Source organism: Engraulis encrasicolus, chromosome 7, assembly GCF_034702125.1.
Source record: "Engraulis encrasicolus isolate BLACKSEA-1 chromosome 7, IST_EnEncr_1.0, whole genome shotgun sequence".
Classification (NCBI taxonomy): Eukaryota; Metazoa; Chordata; class Actinopteri; order Clupeiformes; family Engraulidae; genus Engraulis; species Engraulis encrasicolus.
Genome location: NC_085863.1, coordinates 46,620,295 through 46,645,686, shown reverse-complemented (window position 1 = coordinate 46,645,686; position 25,392 = coordinate 46,620,295). Strand labels below are relative to the sequence as shown.

At 44.5% G+C, this 25,392-nt stretch overlaps 1 protein-coding gene across 2 annotated transcripts; it reads right to left on the bottom strand.

The window, feature by feature from the left end:
- Positions 1-87: 87 nt before the first annotated feature.
- On the bottom strand, positions 88-25,107 carry esrra (estrogen-related receptor alpha). 2 transcript variants are annotated; one of them, XM_063203722.1, is made up of 8 exons: positions 24,538-25,107; positions 21,140-21,236; positions 15,978-16,385; positions 12,913-13,029; positions 11,790-11,903; positions 10,784-10,951; positions 9,386-9,655; positions 88-4,948 (listed from the first exon to the last, which is right to left on the bottom strand). In XM_063203722.1, the coding sequence occupies exons 3-8, from the start codon at positions 16,378-16,380 to the stop codon at positions 4,695-4,697; spliced, it is 1,326 nt and encodes a 441-aa protein (XP_063059792.1). In that variant the 5' UTR covers positions 16,381-16,385; positions 21,140-21,236; positions 24,538-25,107; the 3' UTR covers positions 88-4,694. The 2 variants fall into 2 exon arrangements, with proteins under 2 accessions (XP_063059792.1, XP_063059793.1); XM_063203723.1 differs by lacking the exons at positions 21,140-21,236; positions 24,538-25,107 and adding an exon at positions 20,436-21,114.
- Positions 25,108-25,392: the final 285 nt, after the last annotated feature.

Sequence of the window (25,392 nt, the reverse complement as noted above, 5' to 3'; positions counted from 1 at the left end):
TGAACAGGTGGACCAACAAGCACCCAACAGCAGGCAACACACTGCACAGACATTCAGACAGGACAAAGTCAAATGAGCCCCATGATGTGTGATGGCGTCTGTTAATTTATTACAAAACACAAAACACCAACAATCTTTTGTTTAAAATATCCCTACTATTCCTCTGGTGGTTTTTTAAAGAACTTTTCTTGTCTCACAGTGATTCAATATGAACAAGTTGAGATAAGTCACTACTGCTGAACCATTTAGCTTGACTGAAAGAAACAGTACACAGAGACATTCACAACCATTAGACTGAAACCCACACGCAAAACAAACAAACAAAAAAATATTAACAAACATCAGCAAATTGAGTAAAAAATAGAATTTAATCTTTTTTAAATACAATATTTTTAAAATACAAATATTGATTTGTTCGTTAACTTAATAATAAGCTTCATTATTACTATGGATTATTACCACTTATTACGTCTGAGGTTTGATTTACAGTATGTGAATATACAGGGAAATGTGAAACAATGTTTTGGTAATCAGTTGTATTGCTCATTTACATAAATATACACAAACATACTAACACCTATAGATGACCTTAAATTACCTCTAAATAATGTTATCTCTCAAAACACCTCAATATTCGACAGACAGATGGCAATATATAATGATTATCCGTATGGAACACCATGGTAGTATAATTATAACATTAGAGATATTATTGACACAAACATCAACATTTTTTTTTCTTCTTCTTACAACTCTGTATGGACCCAGATATCCATGACTATGTACACACTCTATGCTCTCAAGTTTTAACTGAGAAAACATGTACGTGGGCGTACAAAAATCAATGGAAAAAGAACAGAATATGAAAACACATTTTTTTAGGGCCAAAAAAATTAAAAGTTTATAGAGAAATAGATAAAAAATAGTTTGTCTAGAACAAATACTTAAAAGTCTGCCATTGCACTCCCAGTCTCGTACTGCACTGTACGCCATTCAACAGTAAGGCTGGCAATGTCTATTAGTAGAAGAACATGGAAATAACACAAGCAGACTAACAAGTGACTGTCTTGCAGTGCTCAACACTACTTACAGTTTGTGTCTGAAGCCTGCAAGCAATATCAGAATTACTACTAAAAACTCATAAATCAATCACGTTTAAAAATCTCAAGATCCCTGGTTTTTTGTGTTTCTTCCAAAATTCAATTAGTACCCATTAACAAACCAATGTTTATCTTTTAAAATAAAAAAGAAATGAGCTCAATACAAAACTAACATTCACAACATTCTCTCGTGGATTGCTTTTTTTTTAATTCTCATACCAAACCTGAGGCCAAGCAAAACTGTATCATCCCTAACTGGACAGAGAATCATAAAAAACCCATCTCATAAAACTACAAGGAAGAGAAAAAACAAACAAACAAACAAACATTAGATATTAGCGTACCGAAGCATTCGTCACTCACGACTTGAGGACACTTGTTATATATGTGAAGTACTGTATGTTCTTATACATGGCAAAATCGTTCTGCTCTAGAAGGACAACTGTGTCTCCTCCATCAAGGATACAGTAGCCATTGCCAATACAGTGTACTGCCAAAGTCAAAATAGCTATTTGACAATGTACACACATACAATCAAGACAGCTTACAGTATGAAAACTAAGAGAGCACCCTGAAATGAACATGTAACCTCGAATTTCACATAAGGGAATCAGATTTGCGTAGTAGTAGTAGTAGCAGTGGTGGTAAGTAGTGACTGAAACACCACTTTGACAACCAGAACGTCAACTTAGGTGGTCTTCTTTCAAGTGATTCAAATGTCTGAAAGAAAGAATGACAAAAAGGTAGCATAGTTGTGGGAGTCCGAACCGATTATGTTTGCATATACCAGACAAAAGTCTGAAAACAATGGTGCACAGCAGTGACAAAAACCAACTGAAGAATGGTGATTGGGTTCTTCATGAAAACCCTTCCCTCCCCTCCCCTCAGCCTCCTTCCCCAGTAGTGTGAGGCTCCACCGTGTTGCATTAAATGTTGCACTGGGCCAACAATGGCTAGCAGGTAAAAGGTTCCACACAGCTTTTAAAGGACCTTAACAGGTCAAATGTCAGTCTATGGCAAAAGTCCAGCACAGGCCTGCTTCAACAATGGTTGAATCGGTGTGTCACTTTCATTCACTTTTTTTTTAGTTGGTGTGTTTTCCAGAATAATAATAAAATAATTAAAAAACAGAATTTTCATTTCAGAGGTTGAAAGCTGATCATCCATTTTGATTTCCTCGGTGAATAAACCAGCTCCTCTGAAAAAGGTTTTCTTTAAAAAAAAAAAAAAAAAAAGATCCAACAAATACACACACAACTATTTCAGGGGCTGGGCCCCCCGTTGCCTATAGGGCTGGGGATTTGCTTTTTCCCTGATCTTGATGCACCATCATCGGTTGTACAACACAGTGGAATCGCTGTGTACTATTCAGTGTACTAACTTGCTCGCTCTCTATACACACACACACACACACACACACACACTCATTCACACACACGCGCACACACTAGATACAAACACATATGTTAACGTTGTCTACTACTCTACTTTATCAACTTTCTGTATAAATAAAACTATTGTGCCTATTTTATGCTAATATATACAGACAGATATCTGAGTTGACAATCATGGTTTTCCCTTTTTGGACTCAAACATTTGCTGTGTACAGCCAAAACATCTCATGAGACTACCCGAACTTCTCCTTTTTTCCCTCAATGTTGCATTTTTCCTCTCCACAATGCGCATTTGTGGACGGAGCGTGTGACTGCTAATCGTCGCAATGAGGAGCTTGTTATCGTTAACTAGGTTGACAATGAGGAGATTCATGAGCGTTCAACACCTCCACCTATGGTGGACAAGTCCGGTGTGAATCTGGTTGGTGACTGACTGAGAGCTGAGTGACATTCCCTTCCAACAGATCGTACGTTCTGAAACACATCTCTTTACGTTGAATACACTGAAACTGTATTGATCACCACCACCACGTTGATAACTATTATTACTCTCTACAAGACATTTTGTAGTAATATTGCTTTAAAAATATTGCATCTGGGTTTCCATTATACTGTTCCACACACATCCTCACATGTAAACCATGCTGTGTGCATGTTGCTGTCTCACTGTTGGGTCAGACAGACACACAAAATGGTTTTCAGAGAGATCCCGTTTTAAAGCCTGACTGTGCATATCACAAGCAAGGTGCTATACTTCCTCTCAACATCTTGCATACTTCTATACTACAAAAAAGTTATTAGGTTTTTAGGGAAGAGGTTAAGTGTTTTTTAATAAAAGCTACAGAAAGCACACTGCGTTTAAGTGTTGAAGCTATTCGTTGGATCGGTTTCTGTGATGCGTTGTAATTAAGCTATGCTTCTTCGCCCTCCGAGCCCGGAGCATTGCAGCGACAACTACGGGTACGCTCACACTAGTGACAATTTTCAATTTGTGTTTTTAGTTTGCAACATGTCTGCTGTGTATGGCTTGAATGTACGATAACAGTTAGTTTGTAGGAAACAAGTGAGTTACATATACATTTTTGTAATTACACTACTCTCTTTTTTTAGCATATTCTTAACATTTTTAAAAGGTGGAAATGTGGTTTAGATGGGGTCTAATACAAATACTGCTAGTGTGTATCTTTATTTTTTGTACACAGGAATAAATGATTTACATCTATGAGATTAAACACGGGTCTCGCAGGTGGGTTTGCTTCGCGTCTGATAACCAGCCATTGCGAGGGGTTAGGAAGGGGTGGATTAGGTAAAGCTTGTTTAGTACTCCAAGAAGGGGAACGCACGGTACACCTTATAACTCTATATATTGCCTCTTTCCTACACTACAGAATCGAGTTTTTTTTATGTCATTGTCTGAATAGATAATTAAAAAAAGTGCCCTGTGAACATGGTGAACGTCTTGACTAATCTGAGTAAAATGTAAAGTGAAATTCAAAAGCGACATTCCCATACGTACGTACCGAAACTAATCTCTACCGGCCCACTGTATCAAAGTCTTGTCAGTTGATCACAGAAAGCGTGTGAACTGTGACGATCGGGTCCTCGCTCTGCTCTGCTTCACAGACAGATAAAGACTGTGACTCCGTGGCATTCTGGGGATACAGCTGGCAGATGGAGATTAAGTTGAAGGGTTCTTGAGTATGGCTTTAAGCACTGGTCTAGTATTTCTGCTGGAGTTTGCCTCTCCTTTCATTCGCTTCCACAGGACAACACACACAGGTTAGAGTTCGACAGCTATGGTGTGCTTTGGACATACGTCTTTTTTTTCTTAGTCACACAAGTTTTCCCTCTATTTTTTTTCTTCCTTCCTTTAAATGTCCTCTCATTTTAACGCTATCCATCAATTCAACCATCCACTCAGCTACACACACACACACACACACACACTCCCAATCTCACAAAAATGGATCAATGGTCAACCCTTTCCAACCAAAGGTGCGACCGTTTCTTCTAACAAAAAGTTCTCCCTCTACTCCCAACCCTCCGTTAACCCGGCCATTCATCCATCCATGACCCATCCATCCATTTTTATCCATCCATCCATCCATCTATCCAAGGGCGTCGGGGAGTGTGATTCCTTCCTGCCTCTCCCTCCAATCTCTCTCTAAGTCATGTCTTCCCGCCACCTCCTCGTCGTCGTCTAGGGAGAATCCATCATGGCCTCCAGCATCTCCAGGAAGAGTTTGTGCATGGGCACGCCGCCACGGGTCTTGATGCCGTAGAAGGTGGTGAGGGCGCGGCCCGCCGTCTGGCGCAGCAGGGGCAGCGTGAGCAGCAGGCGGCCGGCGCGCTGGGGGTCCTCGGGCCGCCGCTGGCACTCCAGCTCAAGCAGCGCCTGGTGAAGCAGGTCCCGCAACTTCTGCACCGCCTCCATATCCTCAATGTAGACCGAGTCTGGAGGAGGAGGAGGAGGAGAAGGGGGAGAGGAGAGGAGGGGGAGAGGAGAGGAGGAGGAGAGTAGAGGAGGAGGAGGAGGAGGAGGAGGAGGAGGAGGAGGAGAGGAGAGTAGAGGAGGAGGAGGAGGGGGAGAGGAGGAGGAGGAGGAGAGAGGAGGAGATTAGAGGAGGAGGAGGAGGAGGAGAAAGGAGAGAGGAGAGGAGGAGAGTAGAGGAGGATAGAGGAGGAGGAAGATAAAGGAAAGAAGAAGAGGTGGAGGATTAAGAGGAGGAGGAGGAGAGAGGAAGAGAGGGAGGAGTGTAGAGGGGGAGGAAGAGGAGAGAGGAAGAGGGTAGGTGGACACAAGGGAAAGGGGAGAACAGAGGTAGAGAAGGGGTTCAGAGGAAGTGAGAGGAGACGGGGAGAGAAAGAGATGGAGTGGGGGAGGGGTTGCACAAGGAAAAGGGCAGGAGGACAGAGGTAATGCAAGCAGGGGGAGAGAGAGGGAGAAGAGTAGGGTGGAGGTAGAGGGAGAGACAAGGAAAAGGGGGGAAGAGAGAAGAAGAGAGGTAAATGGAGCAGGGGGAGAGGGAGAGCGACACGAAGAAGAGAAGGACAGAGGTGAAAGAAGCAGGGAGAGATGGAGGAGGGGGAGAGCAGTGAAGCGACAAGGAAACGGAGAAGGACAGAGGTAGAGGGCGCACGGAGAGGGAGAGGTGGAGGATGGGGGTAGACAAGGAAAAGGAGAGAAGGGCAGGGGAAGAGACAGGTAGAGGGAAGCAGGGGTAGAGGGTGAATTTGGAAAAATGACAAGGAAAAAAGGAGAAAACCAGAGGTAGGGAAAGAGAGGGGGTGGGGGTAGTAAGGGAGAGGAAGACAAGTGAGGGAAGTGGTGGAGGAAGAGGGAAAGATGGGGGATGAGGGGAAGACAGAGAAGTGGGAAGACGAGTAGAGAGTATGGCAGAGGAGGAGAGAGAGAGCGACAGGGTGGGAAAGGGTAGAGGAAGATGACGAGGGGGTGGGAAAGATATGGAAAGACAGAAAGGCAGAAGAAAGCAGAGAAAAGAAGGGAGGAAGAACAAGAAGAAGGAGAAGAAATAGGGTAGTGGTAGAAAAGGAGGCAGAAGGGGTAAGGGAGAGGCAAGGGGGAAGAGAGTGTGAGGAGACAGGTGGAGAAAAACAAAGAAAGAGCGAAGTGAGAACAGCTGAGTAGGATGTCATTGGTGTTTGGGTTGTAAAGTGATGTTCACACCAGCATGCCATGCTTTTACACTACGGAAAGGCCAAAGGGGGCACTCATATTCCACTATCAGAGTGTTTCCTTTAAATATTGAAGAGTTTTTTGTCTTGTTGCTATTACAACTTGTTACTGGTTTTACAAGCCTTGGTGTTTTGTTTTTTCAATGAGGCATACAGTGACGGTTAACTTTTGTTTTACACGCATCATTCCATAGGCAAAATGTCGTCATTTGTCCGCAAAAACACGTCTGTGTTTGTGTGTGTGTGTGTGTGTGTGTGTGTGTGTGTGTGTGGCCCCCAGAGCAACTGGACCCGTTTTCCAGAAAGAGTGACTTCACAACTCCCTAACCCCAACCCTAACCCTAACCCTAACTCCACACCTACAAGCAATCACCAAAACCTGGATGAATGAGACCCTACACAGACCAGGAGTGTCGCACACAAACTACTGCATTCACATGCAAATGCAGACTGACTCTCTCTCTCTCCTTTTTTTTAATCATCAAATTGTTCTGACAACAGATTGCGATGAGACGACGATGTTCCATTGACAAGAGCGATGGCAACACAACAGCTTCTGTTATTTGCATACCAAATAGAGCTGGGAGTATTTGCATCCCAAATACAGAGCGTGTGGGCTCGGCGGACTTATCACTGGGAATCTAGTGTTTACTGTAAGCACCGGCGTCACAAGTCCCCCCGCAGGAGAGACAGTGGAAAAAATAGCACTGACTGTAAAAAAAAGCCTTTATGCTTATTTTCTTTTCCGCTCCTTCAAGATGAGGAGAGAGGGCATTGGGTACGGCAGATGGTACACTGGGTATTGACAGTTATTTCTGTATTACAATGCTGCATTATATGTACAAGTATTGTACATCCAAATGCCTAGTGGCAGACATCAGGCTTTATGATCATAAAAGATGATTAAACCAGAGGTGGGATTATCCACACTGGTGATTGCTATAGAAAAGCGCTTGTATCATCAAAAATACATGTAGGTGTGGTTGCTGCAATTGGTGACTGTAACGTAAAAAAAAAAACCCATTCCACCTCATCTCTTAGCCCTGTTCTACAGGATTGCAAATACCACATTATACATATACATGTGGGCAGGGGTAGACCTATAGTTAGACTGATACAATTACACTGCCAACTTGTAGGAAAATTACTTGGTGTTTTTTTTTACTCAGGGAAGTGTCGTTGACAGGTTGTCTCAAAATATTACTTGCACAGAGTTGAAGTCACCAGGGAGAATTGCTTCATTTGAGTTGGTGAATGCTATGCTGCCCTACTAAGGATGAATCCAATTACACCCCTTAGCCCTACGCCGTTCCCCTTTGCCTCCGTTTTGCGCGTCCACGTGTAGGCGTGGTGGCATCCCGATTCATGTTCAGACAGATGGGTACGGGTGCAGCGAAGGGCTTTCCACCCCTCCGCGCGGAGATTTTCCGACACCACACTCCGTCGACGGATAGGAGGACTTCAACAGGTTTCCCTGAATGCATTGTAAATTCATTTAAAAATTAGCGGCAAGCCGCGGCACCCACAACAGCACACAAGTGTAAGTATTTTCGCCGCAATTGACCGTTTTGAAGTGGTAATAATTATACCATTGTACTAAGTTTAACATTGTCCTAATGTGTGATGGCCCTTTTCTCCGTGAAACGCACATGAAAAAGATTGCTATTAACGTCAAACTAATGCATGGAATTAGTGACAGCTGTGAGTGTCATTCCTTGATTGATGAAGGGATGCCCCAATTCGTAGTGGTTGCGTTTCAAGCCCTACACCTTACAACTTTGTTGGAAAGCATGAGGGACATGGGGAAGGCGTAGGGATAGGGGTAGAGATTAGTAATGGGAAAGGCCCTAAGGAAAAGTGCAGTAACTGCCAACATGTTACTTTAGTTTCTGCATATTTGACAATTTCTCAGCAATATCTCTGAAACGAGACACATTTGGACCATAAGGCTTTGCCACAAGATAAATTAGGTGTCATGAAGACAGTTTTCAGCCTAAACTCAATTTTGACAAAATATGTAGTTACTGCACTTTGCCTTTGTATGGCAGTATGGACAGGTGACAAAACACAAGTAAAGAGTGGGGTTACCCGAGTTACTAAGGGCTTTTAGTAATTTAGTTTGAATTGGCGAGTTGCAGTGTCGTTAGCTGAAACACGCAGGCAAAGGTCTACTTTACTTGACTTAGCGAGGGCTAAGAACAGTGAGAAACATGGAACACGGGTACAGGTGTAGTGTTGTGAAGTGCAGGTCTAGCTGTAGTTACCCATGTGGGTGAGATTGATGGTAATGTAATTAACAAAGGTATAGTGTCGAGTAGTGTAGGTGTAAGTCAGTGGGTCACTGACGTTTTAGTAGTAGCACATGTCAGGGTGGTGCAACCACAGCTAGTGCCACCATTGTATGGATAAAAAAAAATTCTGTTTAAGTGGATTACCTAAAGACGCATATTCATTGCAGTGCATTAATTACCAATTACTACAATTACTTTGTGAGCATCAGCTGTGGTTGTACCACCTGACGTCTGAGCCCCAAAAATCGTCATTGACCCAATTAGCAAGATGGTGAGGGCGATGGCCTTGTAATACTCATGAACGGCCATCCGGGAACTTTGCTCTTAAATTTGCGTTACGCCCCTTTATGGGTGAAAACAAACCGAATGTCTCATTGACTTACATGCTACATCAGCTAGCCTAAATGAACACATTCCATGCTTCAGCCACGGCTGTTTGGCTATATTATTTGAACAGTTGGCAACACAACACGTTTTCGGCATGTTGCGCGTGAACAATGCTAGTCTACAGGTCCGTATCTTTCGTTTATTAAACCCCGACATCACCAATTGACTTGCATGGGTTGTTTTCCCCCACAAATGGGCGTAACGCACATGGAAAACGTCACGCCGTTCATGAGTATTGACACAGGTGTAGTGCAGATGTAGGTGTGGCTAGTTACTCGAGTGGGTGAGTGTGATGACCATGTAATTGACACAAGTTGGTGTAGGTGTGTGTAGGCGTGACGAGCTACCCGAGGTGGTTGAGCACGATGGCCATGTAATGATCACAGGTTTAGTGCAGTGTAGCTGGTGAGCTCCATGAGTATGTGTTTTGTAGTGTAGGTATAGCTACCCTCAGTGTGATGGCCATGTCACTAACACAGGGACAGGTATACTGTAGTGTATCTGTGGGTGTAATTACCCGAGTTAGTGAGCGCGATGGCCTTGAGCATGACAAACTCCTCGCGGTCGAGCCCAAGCGAGCGGAAGCGTCGCGCCAGCTGGCTGATGGCGGCGTTGAGCTCCGTGAGGCCGGCCACACGGGACATCTCCTCGTCCAGCACAAAGTCCTCAGCGAACACCACCTCCTCCTCGCAGCCCAGGGAGCGGTAGGCCACGCCCAGCACCAGCACCTCCAGCCACACCGACTGCAGCACGGACATCTGGTCCGCCAGGGACAGGGACAGGAAGCCTGCCGAGCGGAGAGGAGAGAGGGAGGCAGAGGAGAGGAGAGAGGGAGGCAGAGGAGGGTTGTGAGAGGAGAAGGAGAGGGAGGAGAAGAGGGGAGAGGAGAGGAGAGGAGAGGAGAGGAGAGGAGAGAGGGAGGGAGAGGAGAGAGGGAGGCAGAGGAGAGAGGGAGGCAGAGGAGGGTTGAGAGGAGAGGGAGAGGGAGGAGAAGAGGGGAGGGAGGCAGAGGAGAGGAGGGGAGAGGAGAGAGGGAGGCAGAGGAGGGGAAAGAGGCAGAGGAGGAGGAGAGAAGAGAGGGAGAGGGACGGATAGAACAAGAAGGGAGGGCGAAAGACAGGCAGCAAGGAGAGAGAAGCAGAGGGAAGGGAGGGAGAGGTGGAAAAAGGGAGTAGAAGGGGTCAAGAAGGTAGAGAGAGTGGGATGGAGAGATGGAGAAAGAGAAGCCATGGAGAGAGGAAAAGGTGACATACGGAGGGAGAAGAGAGAGGGAGGAAGATGGACAAGGAGAGAAAGAGAGTGGAGTGAAAGAGAAAAGGAAAGGAAAAATGCATGCAAGGAAAGAAAGAGAAAGAAATGATGGGGCAGAGGAAAAGGAAGAGGCAAGGAGCGAGAGAGAGAGAGATAGAAAGAGGGAAGAGAGCAAGAGGAGGGAGAAGTTAGTCGTCTGAAGGAGGCCACTGCGAGGTGACGGGAACATCCCCCTGCTGTGCTCAAGGCCTACGATGCGTCACACCGGCCAAGATCCTTTCACAGGAAATTAAAACAAACCTGAGAGAATTGGCACCCTTGTTCCTGACCGAAACCCACTTGCAGTTCAAAGGCTTTACTCACAGGCTTTCAAACCCCAATCCTAACTCAAAATCATCGTCACTTGCGTTGTTTTTCTTTTCTCTCCTTTTTTCCCTTTCTCTTCTTTGGGCTCTCTCTTTCTCTACATCTCTCCCTCTCTCTCACACACACAATCACTCTCTCTCTCCCACCATCTCTATCCTTCTCATTGTGCCCTCTGTCTGCGCACTCTCTCTCCATCTCTATCCATCTCCCTCTCTCTCGCTCTCCCCATCTCTATCCATCTCCCTTTCTCTCGCTCTCCCTATCTTTGTCCATCTCACTCTCCCCATCTCTCTCTTACCTGGGATGTGTTTGGCCCATCCGATGATGACCACCAGCTCCCGGTCTGCCAGGTCGCAGAGGGTGGTGAGTGTGCGCTGGGCCGTGTCGGCCTGCAGCGGGTCCGGCATGGCAAACAGCTTCTCCGGTTCGGCCACCAGCAGATGGGACACGATCACGTTGGAGGAGCCTGGGGGGAGAAAGAAATCAACACATGATTAGAATTGAGGAGAAGAGGACAAGACAGCCCCAGCCCAGCAAGCAGCATCTTATTGACGCCTTCAAAGCTAGCACAGCCTGGAAAAACGCATGAGTACAACAACAGAATAAGGTCCTACGGACGACTGAAAAACTAGCACAGCCTGAAAAACGCATGATTACAACAACAGTGGAGTTTCCTACGGACGGCTGCAAAACTAGCGCAGCCTGAAAAACGCATTTTTACAATAGAGGAGGCTCTTATTGACTACGGCCATAATAGCACAGACGGAAAAAACACATGAATACAACAGAGGAGGCTCTTATTGACGTCTGCAACACTGGCATGACAACCTGCAGAGAGGTCCTTCAAACAAGAACTGCTTGTCTTAAAAAAATGATGGGAAAAAAAGGTTGCATTGAATTTTGGATTTGGAACTGTAAATTGTACTGACGGTCAGTCCATGTGTCAAAAATAAAAACAGTAAGTAAGTTGCCTCGGGATCCTTATTTTATTTGATGGTGAAGCTTTTCCCAAGCCTTTCCCTTGAAGAGCACTGGCGCTGCACAATTGTTTGACAGTCAAGGCAGCGCTCTCCCATATCTCTCTTGCAAAACTGTAAACTGTAATCTGAAACATACAATTGATGGGGCATGTCTGATTTACAAGCACTTAGCACTTGGGCACATGCGTGTTCTTTGAAAGAGCAATGTACTGCATGTCATACCCAGCTAAAAGTGTCTGGCATTTCACCGCCCAAGCTTCCAATACAACAATCCATCCATCTCTCTCTCTCTCTCTCCCCCCCTCGCCCTGCCCCATCACTCACCCTTCTCCCCCTCTTTCCTCAGGGGTATCGGGGCACTCTGGTACGTGGCATTCTCCACCTCCGGCCGACGTTTGTACTTCTGCCGCCCGCCTCTTACTCTGTCAAGGCGCACTCCTGGAGAGAGAGAGAGATAAAACAAAACAAAACAGAAGTTTGTGGTCATTTAAAAAACACTTTGGAATTGAGAAACACTGTTATATGCAAGTGCACACAAAAAGAACCTTAAGAATTCAATCAGACTGTTCCACTTCAACAGGACAAGAAGAGATTCCTTTTTTTAACCTTTCTTTTGTTTTTATTGTGGTGCAAACAAAATGACTAATGTTTTGACGCCGAGTTAAGCTGACTCTGAAGGAGATGCACTGTGCTGAAACATTAGTCATTATGTGTGCACCACAATAATAAGAAGAAAACCTGACATCATCTGTCATTAGTCTACAGTCCTGAATTGTGAGATCCCCATATGCCCTGAGAGCAAGTGACATCCCTTCAATATTCTTTATGCACAGTCACCTGGGGAGAACAGGCATAAGAGCACTAAGAAGTAGTAGTGAGAGTCCACCGAGAGAGAGAGAGAGAGAGAGAGAGAGAGAGAGAGAGAGAGAGAGAGAGAGAGAGAGAGAGAGAGAGAGAGAGAGAGAGAGAGAGAGAGAGAGAGAGAGAGAGAGAGAGAGAGAGATGATGTGTACTGGCTGCAGCCTCTCTGGCCTGGCAAGGAGCAGAGCTCTGGGAGCTAATGTGGCCAACAGAGAGAGCAGAGAGCAGCTTGGGGACTTCCCTATGGGTAGCAGGACTGGGGGACTGGGCATTGGGGACTGAAGGGACAGGGGGAATGGACAGACTGGAGGACTCTGTAAATCAGTGGTTCTCAACCATTTTTGAACAAACGCCCCCTTGGCCTCATCACAAGCCTCCCAACGCCCTTGACCTCATCTGTGGGATGACATGCCCCCCAATAGCAACTAAGCACCGCCCCCTCTCAGCTGTATCCTTCTCAATGCCCCCCTAGAGCTCCCCAACTCCCCCTTGGGGGTTGTACCGCCCCCGTTGAGAAACACTACTGTAAAGACTGGGGGACTGGCCCTGGACACTGGGGAGACAGGGAGATTGGGGTCCAACTCACCCTCCTTCAGCATGCCCACTTTGAGGCACTTGGTGAAACGGCAGGCCTGGCAGGCCTTCCTGCGCCGCTTAGTGATCTCGCACTCGTTGGATGCCGGACAGCTGTACTCGATGTTGCCTAGGGAACAGACAAAGACAGGAAGTGAAAAAAAAGGTGAGTGGGGAGAAACATCCAAATGAACAACACAGTCTCTTCTTACCACTGGCTTGGCGACAGGCGTGACGACTACGCCACAAAAAAGGGTAAACAAAACGGGGCAAAAGAAAACCCAAACAAATAAAAACGGGTGCACTGACGAGACAAACAGTGATGTGTTTCTTAATCTTACCAAAGACAGACAGAACCACCATTTCAAAAAAAAAACAACAACAAAAAAAACGAATAGCCAATTCATCATGTACAATATGATTACAGTGCCTTCAAAAAGTCTAGACACCCCTCTTCAAATGTCAGGTTTTTGTGATGTAACAAAATGACAGAAAGACAAATAAATTCACAGCTTTTTCCACCTTCAATCTAAACTATTAACCTGTACAATGCAATTGAGAAACAAGCATAAAGCTGTAAAGGGAAACAATAGAAAATAAAAAACTTCAATTAACATGGTTGCATAAATATACACACCCTTAAATTAATACTTAGTTGCAGCACCTTTGGGCTTGTCTGGGCTATTCCAAAACCTCAATCTTATTCTAGTGAAGCCATGCTTTTGTAGTCTTAGGTGTGTATTTGGATATATTGTCGTTCTGAAAGATTAGTTCCTCTGCATCTTCACCTTTCTACCAGGGGGGCGACAGTTTTGTGCCACTACCACGGCCCCTGTGGAAATTTTCATAATTCCCTCCTCCCTAATGAAGGCCCCAGTTACAGCTGAAGAAAAACAGCACAAAAGAACAATGCTGCCACCACCATACTTCATGTTAGGTATGGTGTTATTGCGGTGATGTTTTGCGCCAAACATACCCTTTTGAATTATGACCAAAAAGTTCAATCTTGGTGAGGTAAATTTTGCAAAAAATACTTCTGTAATCTCCCAAATGCATGTGGGAAGATATGGTTATGGTCAGGTGAAACTGAGGTTGAACATTTTGGACATAATTCCAAAAGGTATTTTTGGCACAAAACATCACCGCAATAACACCATACCTAACGTGAAGTATGGTGGTGGCAGCATTGTTCTTTTGTGCTGGTTTTCTTCAGCTGTAACTGGGGCCTTCATTAGGGAGGAGGGAATTATGAAAATTTCCACAGGGGCCGTGGTAGTGGCACAAAACCATCGCCCCCCTGGTAGAAAGGTGAAGATGCAGAGGAACTAATCTTTCAGAACGACAATATATCCAAGCACACACCTAAGACTACAAAAGCATGGCTTCACTAGAATAAGATTGAGGTTTTGGAATAGCCCAGACAAGCCCAAAGGTGCTGCAACTAAGTATTAATTTAAGGGTGTGTATATTTATGCAACCATGTTAATTGAAGTTTTTTATTTTCTATTGTTTCCCTTTAAAGCTTTATGCTTGTTTCTCAATTGCATTGTACAGGTTAATAGTTTAGATTGAAGGTGGAAAAAGCTGTGAATTTATTTGTCTTTCTGTCATTTTTTTACATCACAAAAACCTGACATTTGAAGAGGGGTGTGTAGACTTTTTGAAGGCACTGTATATAGTGCATTTCTTAATCTGAGAAAGCACTACAAATTTAAAAATATCATCAATAACAAACGTATTATTTGATGACAAATTCTTCATTTCCCTATGTGTACCCTTTCAACAATGCTGAACTGTTTCCAAGCACATGTGGAACATTGACAAATTCATGAACCTGAAGAAGTGGGTCAGTATAACTGGGTGGCTCCAAAATATACATTCAGGTGTAGTTAGGAGGGTCCCGCTTGCAAAAAAGAATAAGGCCGAGGACATGCTTGCTGTGTGCCTTAAATTACGCACGCCACCATGTGCAACAGAGTGCACAATACATACTTGCTTCAGGACGACCGGCACACATTGTACGATACTGGAGGTACCATCTAGTAGGGTGCGGATAGCCAATGGGGCTCACATTAATGTTTTCCACCACTGTTTGACTCTACAACTCTGCAACCTCAACATGGAAGTTCAGAAGATTGCCCATCACAGTTTTATGTTGATTTTGACTTTGAAGGGATGAGGGAGTAGTGCTACCCTCCATCACATCCCCAGTACATGGAAAGACTGACTTTAGCACCACACATCGTCATCATCCATTTTGTGCTCAAGGAAAAATTGACTGACCTTAAAAGGTACTTAGTACCAATGCCCTGAGAACATTCAATCATTTTAAAACAAATGAAAGGTTAGCTCCACTTACAAATTATATATTTTTTAAAATTAAATTATACAATACGCTTTAACTAGCCAAATAAAATTTGTGCGACATAATTTGACTCATTTCAAAGCGTACTGTAATTGGCTCCACTTACTTGGTGCATAAAAAGTGAAAATGTGTGTCAATGTGTGACCAGGGGTCATTGCAGTAAACTGGTTTAGGCTCCTATATTAACCCAGAGCAGACGGTCAGCCTGCTTATGGCTTTGTGCAGTAGCGACTCTGTGCAGCCAAGAGACTACCACGAGCCACGAGTTAAAGCAACACTAAGTGGTTTCCCTCTGTGGTAGCCCTACAAGCTGGAAGGCCATTCGTTTCGCAGTCCAGCAACAGAGACAGACGACCCGCCCCTGTGAAATGTACTTAATGCGGTTATAAGGCCACGAAGGACAGTTCAGGAAATTCAGGAGCACCTTTAACCCTGTTGCATGTTGATCAGGTGGTAAGCCCCCCCACCCTGGGCCTGCTAGCCATTGGCTTTGCGTTGCTAGGAGAATGGAAGCCAGGCGACTCCTGCACGAGGAGATTTCCCACTTATCCCCAGTTAACCTCTGGGCTACTGCTGGGATCTGGGTTAGGCACTAAAACCACCTTACTGACCCCCATCCCCCATTTACGCACATGACACACAGACATACGACACACAGACAGACAGACACACACACACGGGTGCACTCAATCACACAGCTGTCCTCGGCTCACCTTGTATCGTTCTCTTGAAGAAGGCCTTGCAGGCCTCGCAGGAGGCCACGCCGTAGTGGTAGCCCGACGCCACGTCTCCGCACACCAGGCAGAGGCGCTTAGGCAGCGTGCTGAGGGCGTACTTGCAGCGGCCGCCCCCTCCGCTGCCCGTGGAGCCCTCCTCGGCGCCGTCGCCCGCCTCCTCCTTGAAGTGGCAGCGCAGGGCGGGCGTGTAGAGGGGCGGCGAGTAGCGCCCGACACCGTCTCCCCGCGAGCCGCCGCCCCCTCCGCCGCTGCCACCGCCGCCGCTCTGGGACGAGTCGGAGGACGCACCGCCGGGGCTGCCGCGGCCCCCGCCCGCCCCCTCCGGGCTGCTGGGTTCGGCCTTGATGTAGAGATCGGAATGGCGGTCCCTGGAAGACATTACTCCTGTGGAGTAGGAGGTAAAGGAGGAGGAGAGGGAGGAGAGGGTGGAGGTAAATGAGGAGGAGGAAGCAGAGAAGGAAAAAGAAGAAGAGCGGAAGGAGGAGAGGGAGGAGGTAAAAGAGGAGGTAATAGAAGAGAAAAAGAGGAGGAGGAGGAAGATGAGAAAGAATAAGAGAAGGAAGAGGAGGAGGAGGAAGAGGAGGAGAGGGGACACACAATAGAAAGTACAGTTAGCGCCATACACCTGTAGCTGCTCACTGCACCTGAGGTAAAGTATGCAAAGGCAGACATCCCCGGCAAGTAAAAGTCCTAAGGCTGCCTAATAATTTGTTTCAGCCAATTCACTGATCCAACTGATCCTGATTACCACAGCTCTTCAGACAGACAGATGGGCTAAGTTTAGAAATTGCCTCTAAGAGGAAGCACAATCAGGCAGAATACAAGGCACGACTTTTACTTTTTCAAGCCGGATTGGTCACCTCTGACCTTACTGCTGTACAAATACAAAGAAAAAATGCCAACTTCAATTCCTGGAGTTTGAAACTCAGCTACTTGGAAATGACGTGGTAAGTGAGCGGACAGCAGGTCCGTCTCAAAAAAGTGTGTGAATGCCAACTTAACATTACAGTACTTCCATCTCAGGCAATTTTAATAGACATTCAAGCGTCTGGTATGTATCAGCATGTAAGCCTATGCATATGATTTGATTCTTCAGCCTAGAAATGGATAACTGTACTGAGTGCAAAGCTGTCTCATAAGCCTAGTAGCGGCCTGGTCCTGGCAGCTTCTGTAGGCGTAACAAGTAGGGCAACTGCTTTGTAGTGGTAGTAGCAGCATGGTAGAAATTAACTTTGCCAGCCACTGGCAAAAAGAGGTGTAAAACTCCCCAGCCAGTCAATAGTAAATCATTATTTTGTGTCTGCAATCGACCACGACTTGAATATTTTACCAGCAGTTGGCTTGGGCCTTTTCCCATCCCTGGTATTCACATATGCGTCCACACACACATTTCCACAAACATTTCAAAATGCAAAACATGAGAAGAGAATATGCATGGTGAATAAATAGAATGAATATATAATTAAAAAAGCAATGGTGCTGGGGTGGTATATCTGCTCATATTGCTACTGAAAGCAGTAACCAATCAAGTAAGCACGTTGTGTCTGCCACACTCAACGTCAGCTTTCCTAATAGCACAACATAAAACACATACAACTACAGGGATTTAAAATACACTCTTACTTAAGCAGTATAACAATAGAGGTTTATTACACGGCGCTATAAAAGGCACAGCAGCTAAATGTTGCAGCACACAACAATACGTTTGAAGTAATAATCTGTGGGGCGGCCATTAGAAGACTCGGAGAGGGAGAGCCAGCAGGGTCATTAGAAACAAAAAGGTTAATGTATTTACAGCCCGGGACCCATTCTACAAGATGGGCAAAGTGCACAGCTGCACTCGAAAAAGGAGGGGGTAGGCCGCAGATCCCAGAAGTGGCTTAGTTGATAGCAAGACGTTGGTGCGAACGGCTAATGTCACGCACACATCTACACAGCATTCTCTCCTGTAATAGGTATGGCAGTATTCCAAAAGTCGTCTAGGAGTCTTCTGGGCATTAGTCAACCAATTAGCCTATATCACAAACCTTCTGAGTGGGAATTAAGAGACGAAGAACAAAAATGGTATGCAAATATTTCTTGCACAGCCTTGTGTGTGCTAGGATAGCCTATGTGAATGTATAATCTGCACCCCAATGCCTACTGCCAAAACCAGATTAGGCCCTGTAATCCAGCAGAGGAGAACTCGAAGTCCTTAATTGAACAGCCCTAACCAAACCCAGGAGCAACGCTCTCCACAAAAGATCTAACACCCAGCTGTTAAAACAAGGAAACTGCCACCTCACAGGAGACAGACATAGGTTTAACTCAAAATAAAATACAAAAGACTCCATCAAAATCTCCCATCACAACTACATGCAAAGTGAAATGCTACGATTTTGAATACTTCTATGGAGACCTGTTCAAACCAAAAACGTTTTCCTCACAGAGACAAATACAGGTCGCCTACCAACAGTACAAGGAAAAAGAAGTCAGTGTTGGGCTATGGTGATGTAACTATTAGAAATGCTGTTACTTCCTCGATCAAAGTCTTGGACGGTGTCCATACGTCTACCCTAGACTAGGGCTATAGTAGGTTGTGTAAATTGGGTTGGCCGAATTTAGCAGAAATAACAAATAAAAACTGGTATGTATTCAAAAAGGAACCTACTTTTGAAAAGTGACTGTCGTGTAGAACATCTTCGCTTATTTGAAATTCTGGTCCTTGTCAAGCAAGATCAAATGACTCTTTGATGTTCCCTCTGATCTGGGACAATCAGGCTAAAAATGTTCATACTTCTTGCTATGATCATTAAGACACACACACACACACACACACACACACACACACACACACAGACACACACACACACACCACAAAACCTACTTCGACTTGCAGCTGTTTAGATAAGCTTTCTCTCTCACACACAGTATGTTTTGTCTTTTTATTGCTTTGTCTTTGTCTTGGCTTATCCATGTTCTTTAGAACTATACTATCTAATCTTATTATGGCTTCCCCTGATTGTAATCCCAAAATCACAGGAAATGTGGATTACCTAATAAATGATTCATGCATTAATATACTAAAGGGGGTAGAATGAAATACACAGAGACACTTTGTTGAGTTTTTACTACGCATAACTCAGAACATGCGCTGCACATCACTGAATGTTATGCGCTTCTTAACCGAGTTATGACAAATCTCGTAAAATGTTTTATTGTTCCCTTTTCCACTTCCTTTGTGCATCTTGCACATATTGCCTCTCCAATGTTAAGTCAGTGGTTGTGGCATGTACTTGTGGTATGTGGCACTTGTGGTATTTTTATGTTGAATTCATGGACACAGGGCACAACACATGGAAATTCACAAACATGTGGGGGCCTAGTTCTACAGGCCAAGGTAGTGTTTTTTTTTCCCCTCAGTGAATTCTGTCCTGCTTGGCTTCTCCCACTCGGACTCCCTCATGACATGTCGCAATGCTGGGCAATGTACAGAGTTGCTGTAGTGGACTGGTGTCTGAGGCATGCTGTTACTCTCTGTCCTACAATCCCATTCCCTATTCTCCATGACTTGTAATCTTAACCTTTGCTATTACATCCCCGCCTCTCCACATCTTTCTCTTCATGTTCTCATTCTTCTTCCAAAAGCACCCTCATCTGACAGTAGCCTACAGCTTGGTTAATAATAGGGAAACAGTCCCATATTTTCCCTTACTAGAGCTAGACACAAAACACTGCGTGGCATTTCAGACAGTCACTGTGACTATGGTAAGTTCTGTTTAAACTTAACAGCTGAGAAACTCCACGATATTCGAACAGGATCAAACTCATTTGGTCACTGGACTCCTAATTCCCCAGACAGTTTCTATCCTCTGTGTTCTGGCGAACGTCCTCAGCACGCCGGTGAAAAAACGCCTCGTGTTCCCGCTTTGGAATCACGAAATGTGCTTGAAGTAATATGCTGGAATAACGCAGAAAGGTGATTCATTTAGTCAGCGCTTGAACCGGCTCAACAAAACACTCTCTTCTGCTGTCAGTAGGTGGGTTAAGATTTTTTTTTCCGGGGGCGGGGAACGTGGATAATAATGTAAGCATGTGCATTTATACGTTTACTTGGTTATGGGTAAAGTTACAGAAACACAACCTCGTGGTTGCCAGGTTAGCGAACAACCCAACCAGTTAGCTAACTATGCTAGCAAGACAGATGGTCGCTATAAACCCGACCGTATTTAGCGGACCAGTGTGCGGCGGCTGATCAAAAGATGAAGACTACGCAGCGGTAACCCATTTGAAACCTAACGACAGTAAAAGGGTAAGCTCCATCTGTGGTAAATTAGTATGGAAATGCCACTGACGACACTGGGCAACTCTGGGTTACTGAATACAGCTGGAATCAAGCGAACTAGTGAGCTAACATCAATGTTAGCTGGAGTAAACTGAATCTAGCCGACTTACCTTCACCTCCCAAAAGGTAACGAGAGCTGCTGAACGACCGCAGGATATTTCCTCACCTTTCCGAAAACCACACGAGGAGGGACGTGAAAGCCAGCACTTAACTAGATTGGGCTGTTATTTACAATGAGCTGTCAGAAATAGAAACTTTGCGAATACCGTATTTCATCTGTAGCACTGTGCATTTTCGAACCCAACAACCGCGGCTGCATGCAAACTGTGTGTTGAGAATGCCATTGGCTGCTCCGGAGGGAGGAGGGAAGGCGTACAGTTGGGGGGAGGACACTCTCTGGAGATAAAGATGCAGCCTCTGCATTGTGCAAAGCCGGGGATATATTTCCATACAGTGCTGCTGTGTGTAGTCACAACACACTCTCTCACACACACACCGCCATAACCTCGGCCTACCTGTTTAAGATAAAATATTGCATTACAATAGCTTGTGTAACTTCATCGACACAAGCATCATCTGCAGATTACAGTATGGCCTGCATTAGCTACAGACACTAACACAATAGGCCTACACCTAATTTGCATATATTGTAGTTTATAAAGGATTTGGTTTATAGCTGGCAAATAATCAATTATTTACTGAAAAGATCTTAGTTTTACTTTAATGCCATCACCCATATAAGAGAATACATTTATGCATGAGTAGGCAAACATGTTCAGAAGCATAATGATGTTGAGATTGCAAACTTGTGTACCTGATCTGTCGAGCAGTTTCTCTGTTTCTTGTGCTGTATGCCCTCTGTCTATCAGTTACTGTATGGCTCGGTCAGTTCAGTATGGTCATCAGGATCCCTGTACAACAAATACAGATACAAGATATCAAAAGGTTACTAAAACATGAAAACTACACTTTCAATGTCAATCAATTTTTTTGGAGATGTTAAGCTGTGTACTTTGAACTGTGTGCAGAACATTTCAAAGTATGCAGTTGGCATATCTAAGTGAAGCACTTGTGCAGTGCAATTTTTCCACTATAAAAGTTGATGGAAGCCTACACATTACAAATTCATTTGCAGCGTTTCTCTTTGTGCCTCGCTCAATAGCCACCATGTCTTTACGTGATTTTTGTAATTCAAGTGGGTGCTATAATCAAGTTATGAATGACTGTGTGCATGGATCTTTTCATTCAGACTAAGGGTCAAATTCAATTTGAAACTGCTGCCCCACTTGCATTTTTTAACCCGCTCTTTATTAGCCGCCTGTTTACATCAACTATTTTGTAAACATGCTGACATGGTGTTAACTCTTCCTTTGTCACAACACTAACACACATTCAAAAGCTCTTTTTCGCCCTCACTATCTCTTTCTCACCCAGTCCCTCACTCACTCACTCACTCACTCACAGGCGTGGACACACACACACAGACACACACACACACACACACACACACACCCTTCCCCCTCTCTGTGACACATTCCAAAGGTCAAAGTCACAGAAGGGCTTGAAGGACAAATGCAGCGACTACAATCGCTTTCTGTATCACACAACAGCAGCACACGGGGGAAAAAACAACTCTTTAAACTGGGTGATAATTTACCAACTCTCCAAGAAGGGAGGCAAGACAAAAGCCTAGAAGAAAAAAAGATGAAAGACTCGGGACCTTACATTGAAAAGGCACTAAAACACGTGAACAGTAACTTGGAACCAAGGGCTGACCCTAGTATTATCACTTACCATAAGATAGACTGCAAGCTCAGACTACAATAGATTAATATGTATTGCAAGCATGGTAACGTTTGACCTACACTGAAGGAAGTGCGATGTAGTAACAGTGTCGTCAGTCAATCATCGGTATCATCAGAGATTTTTACTTGACTAACGAGCACTGATTTAGTCATTAAATGATTGAACTTTGTAATCGCAATCAAACTTTCTGATGGCAATAAACTTGTGCTACAACGTGTCTTCCATTCATAAAGGTAGTGTGTTCACTCCATAAATTAAGAAGCCAGCACCTCATTTCTCTCATTTAAAGGAATATGTGGAAGAAAAGGACTTTTAACCCCTTAAGACACGGCTTTATAAATTAGCTGTTACCAGAATGGCAATGACCAAGTTGTAATGTATTACTAAAGGACCTGTGCACTGTCATAGTAGTGTAGTACAATAGTAGTTAACTTTCAATGTCTATTACAGAGTGCCACATGAGGTACAGCGTGCATTAAGGGGTTCATAATTAAGATTTACAATATGATAACCATACAAACCTTTGCATGTCGGCTCAGTGGGAAGCTTCAGGGTAATGCCACAGATGTATCAGGGCAAGCATGAACTTAATACAGTAGGTTAGTTTTTTATTATTATTCTTTTAAACTTAGTAAAAATAGTTACATTCATTGATTACCTAGATTTAGATCGCTATGAGAGCCGCTATGGTCATCGTCAGCATTTTTGATCCATCCTTATACAAAAATGTTGTATTAATAGGCCTATAAAACATTAATTATACTTGCCACTTTCATAGTTAAGCTATCTGATTTGTAAATGATTTAACTCACTTCGTTCCGTCCATGCACTCTAGACATGATGTGCATTACCAACTGCATTAGGGGTGAGGGGGTTTTGTAGGGTGAGAGTGTACTAAGCTTTCCTTACTTCTAAAGCTCCACATTAATGAGCGGAACACTCCACTTTTCACCCCTTTAACCAAGAGGTCATGAGTGTTTATAAGACCGAGCTTAATCCATTTAGAAACAAAACTGTACATTCAAGTGTAAGCTATGGAGTAAATCTGCTTGTCTGTAAAAAAAGGCAGTAGTTGTGCCACAATTAGCAGTCTTGTTAGAATAATGATTAAGCCGTGTCCCTTACATTATTGGGTCTGGCCTGCTGTTCACTGTAATGTCCAAAGACTGCAAGACCAGACTTTGGAAGGTGACCTTGTCCAGTGAGGCTTGACTGGTGAAAGGTTTACAGCGAAACTGGATTACAACTTCTTAAGAGCAGGGGATCCCAGTCAGTCATGGTAGAGCAAAACTGCTCATGTTCTCTGTCTTCTGAATGATCACTTCACTTACTGGGGGATAACTAGATGCTTAGCTATATTATGTGGATAGGAAAGTAGTACTGAAACACAAGTGCAAAGTTAACAAAAAAAATCACGTGTTCATGCTTGCTGCAGCAACCTCTTGTAATGACAGATGGCATGATGATACATACTGCTGTGTCCGTCCCCTATATATGATGCCCACACTGACACTGCGGACAAACTGCACCTGAGAATGCGCAAAAAAAGCAAACCTACAAAAAAAGTTTGAGTAGAGTCTACTACTCAGATGTTAAAGATGTCAAGCTGCAGCATTCAGTCCTATTTTAGCATAGTTACTCAGATTCGTGCTTTGCTGTATTTGTCAACCAAAACGTGTTCTGTACATTATTGCCAATATGCTGTGATTTTTTGTTTTGTTTTACTTAAGATGAACTAGCCTCGTTACGTCAGTCCCTACGTCGCAAAAATGCCTCGAATGCTGGGATGCCGCTAGCTCCGAGAGCACAAGTAGTGGATTCTATTTTTGGACCTCAACTAAGGAATCTATTGGCAAATGCGACGCGTCTAGTGGAGTGGTGGTGGAGATGGGGGTTCTTATTCGCTGACACAAAGTGAAGCGCACATACAATCATACGAAGGTCAGGTTCGGCAATTCCAAATCAATTGTAACCAACTTTCTGACAAACTGCATAGGCTTCTATCAGAAATTATGCGCATATGGTAGGCTACTCTCGTGAGAAAGTCTTGTTCTAAGCTCTGTTATGGGGCAACAGTATCCAACTGCGTTACCCTGAAAGCTCGGGGACTACACTTCACACACCTAATCTGCTGCAAGTGGGCTATTAAAACAATGACGTTACCCAACCCAGCTGACCAAATGCGGCAGGTGTAGCAGTCGTTGCTCGCATGCAGGAAAAAAGAGCCGTTGTCATGTTCAATCAGGTGTAGACCAGTTCATAACACACACAAGTGATGTAGCCCACTGTGTTCCTTTCTGTGACAAACACATTGCTAACATGTCCAACACCGTTTGATATGCTACTGACCAGTTACTGTAATGCTACGGAGATGACTACTCGGACTGTTTTAGCTGGGTTACTTACGGGTGTTTTTGCAAACATTTCTGATGGGAAGCGACGTCTCAGACCAAGCGGTGCTTCTGGGGCAAGAGAGGTAACTCTTGCAGAGGTTCCTCCACGGTAGGCTAGAGGGCAGTTGGTCGACCGTCTCAATCCAGTGATCCAACACTGTGAGCATGAAACTGCATAGCAATTTCCTTAGGAGACAGGGGGTGATGCTCAGGTAACAGCGGGGGGCTTGAAGCCGCCGCGAATGTTACTTTTGACAGTCAAGAGTTCACAAATGAATTGACAGCGGGAATAAAACAAATTCCACGAGCGTGAGCGACGTCGCAGTTTAACCTACAGAGCATGTGATCAGGCTATTGTAACCGGCTCGCTACGATACACGCAAGGGAGGCAGCCGGTGTTGCAGCTGAGAAACAAAAACGCTTAATCCATATGTTCATCTGCAGTTGTCACGAGGTTCTTGGAGACCGACAATTTTTATTAGTCACTATCAAGGTTCTCTTCCGCTGATACAACTAGGGTTCTAGTTACGTAGGCTATATCCCTTCTTCTTTCTCCTCCCTCTCCCCTTGTGCGTCTGCTGTCTCTCCGTTACGTCCGCGAGCCCCCTCCAATCCTGTGCGCCTTTGCGGGCGTCATCAGCGTTGCAACAATGAAGAAAAATTGACCTACTGTAGGCTAATGTAGTGTCTGATGAACTGGATGGCGAGCCCTGTCTACAAATATCATCTGCAGGTTCTTCTGAATGCTTATTTTTTTCTGTTCAGTGCCTCCCACACGTTTAAAAATAGCTCATCCACTTTACATATTGCATAGAAGCACAACAAATGCGCTATGCGCCGTGTAGGATTCACGTAATCATCTGAATCA

Excerpts from the sequence above, each read along its gene's own strand:
- esrra (XM_063203722.1), bottom strand. The coding sequence starts at position 16,380 with ATGTCTTCCAGGGACCGCCATTCCGATCTCTACATCAAGGCCGAACCC. Across the intron at positions 11,904-12,912 it reads AGTGGGCATGCTGAAGGAGG|GAGTGCGCCTTGACAGAGTA; the intron begins GTGAGTTGGACC and ends CTCTCTCTCCAG. Across the intron at positions 10,952-11,789 it reads GAGGAAAGAGGGGGAGAAGG|GCTCCTCCAACGTGATCGTG; the intron begins GTGAGTGATGGG and ends TTCTCCCCCCAG.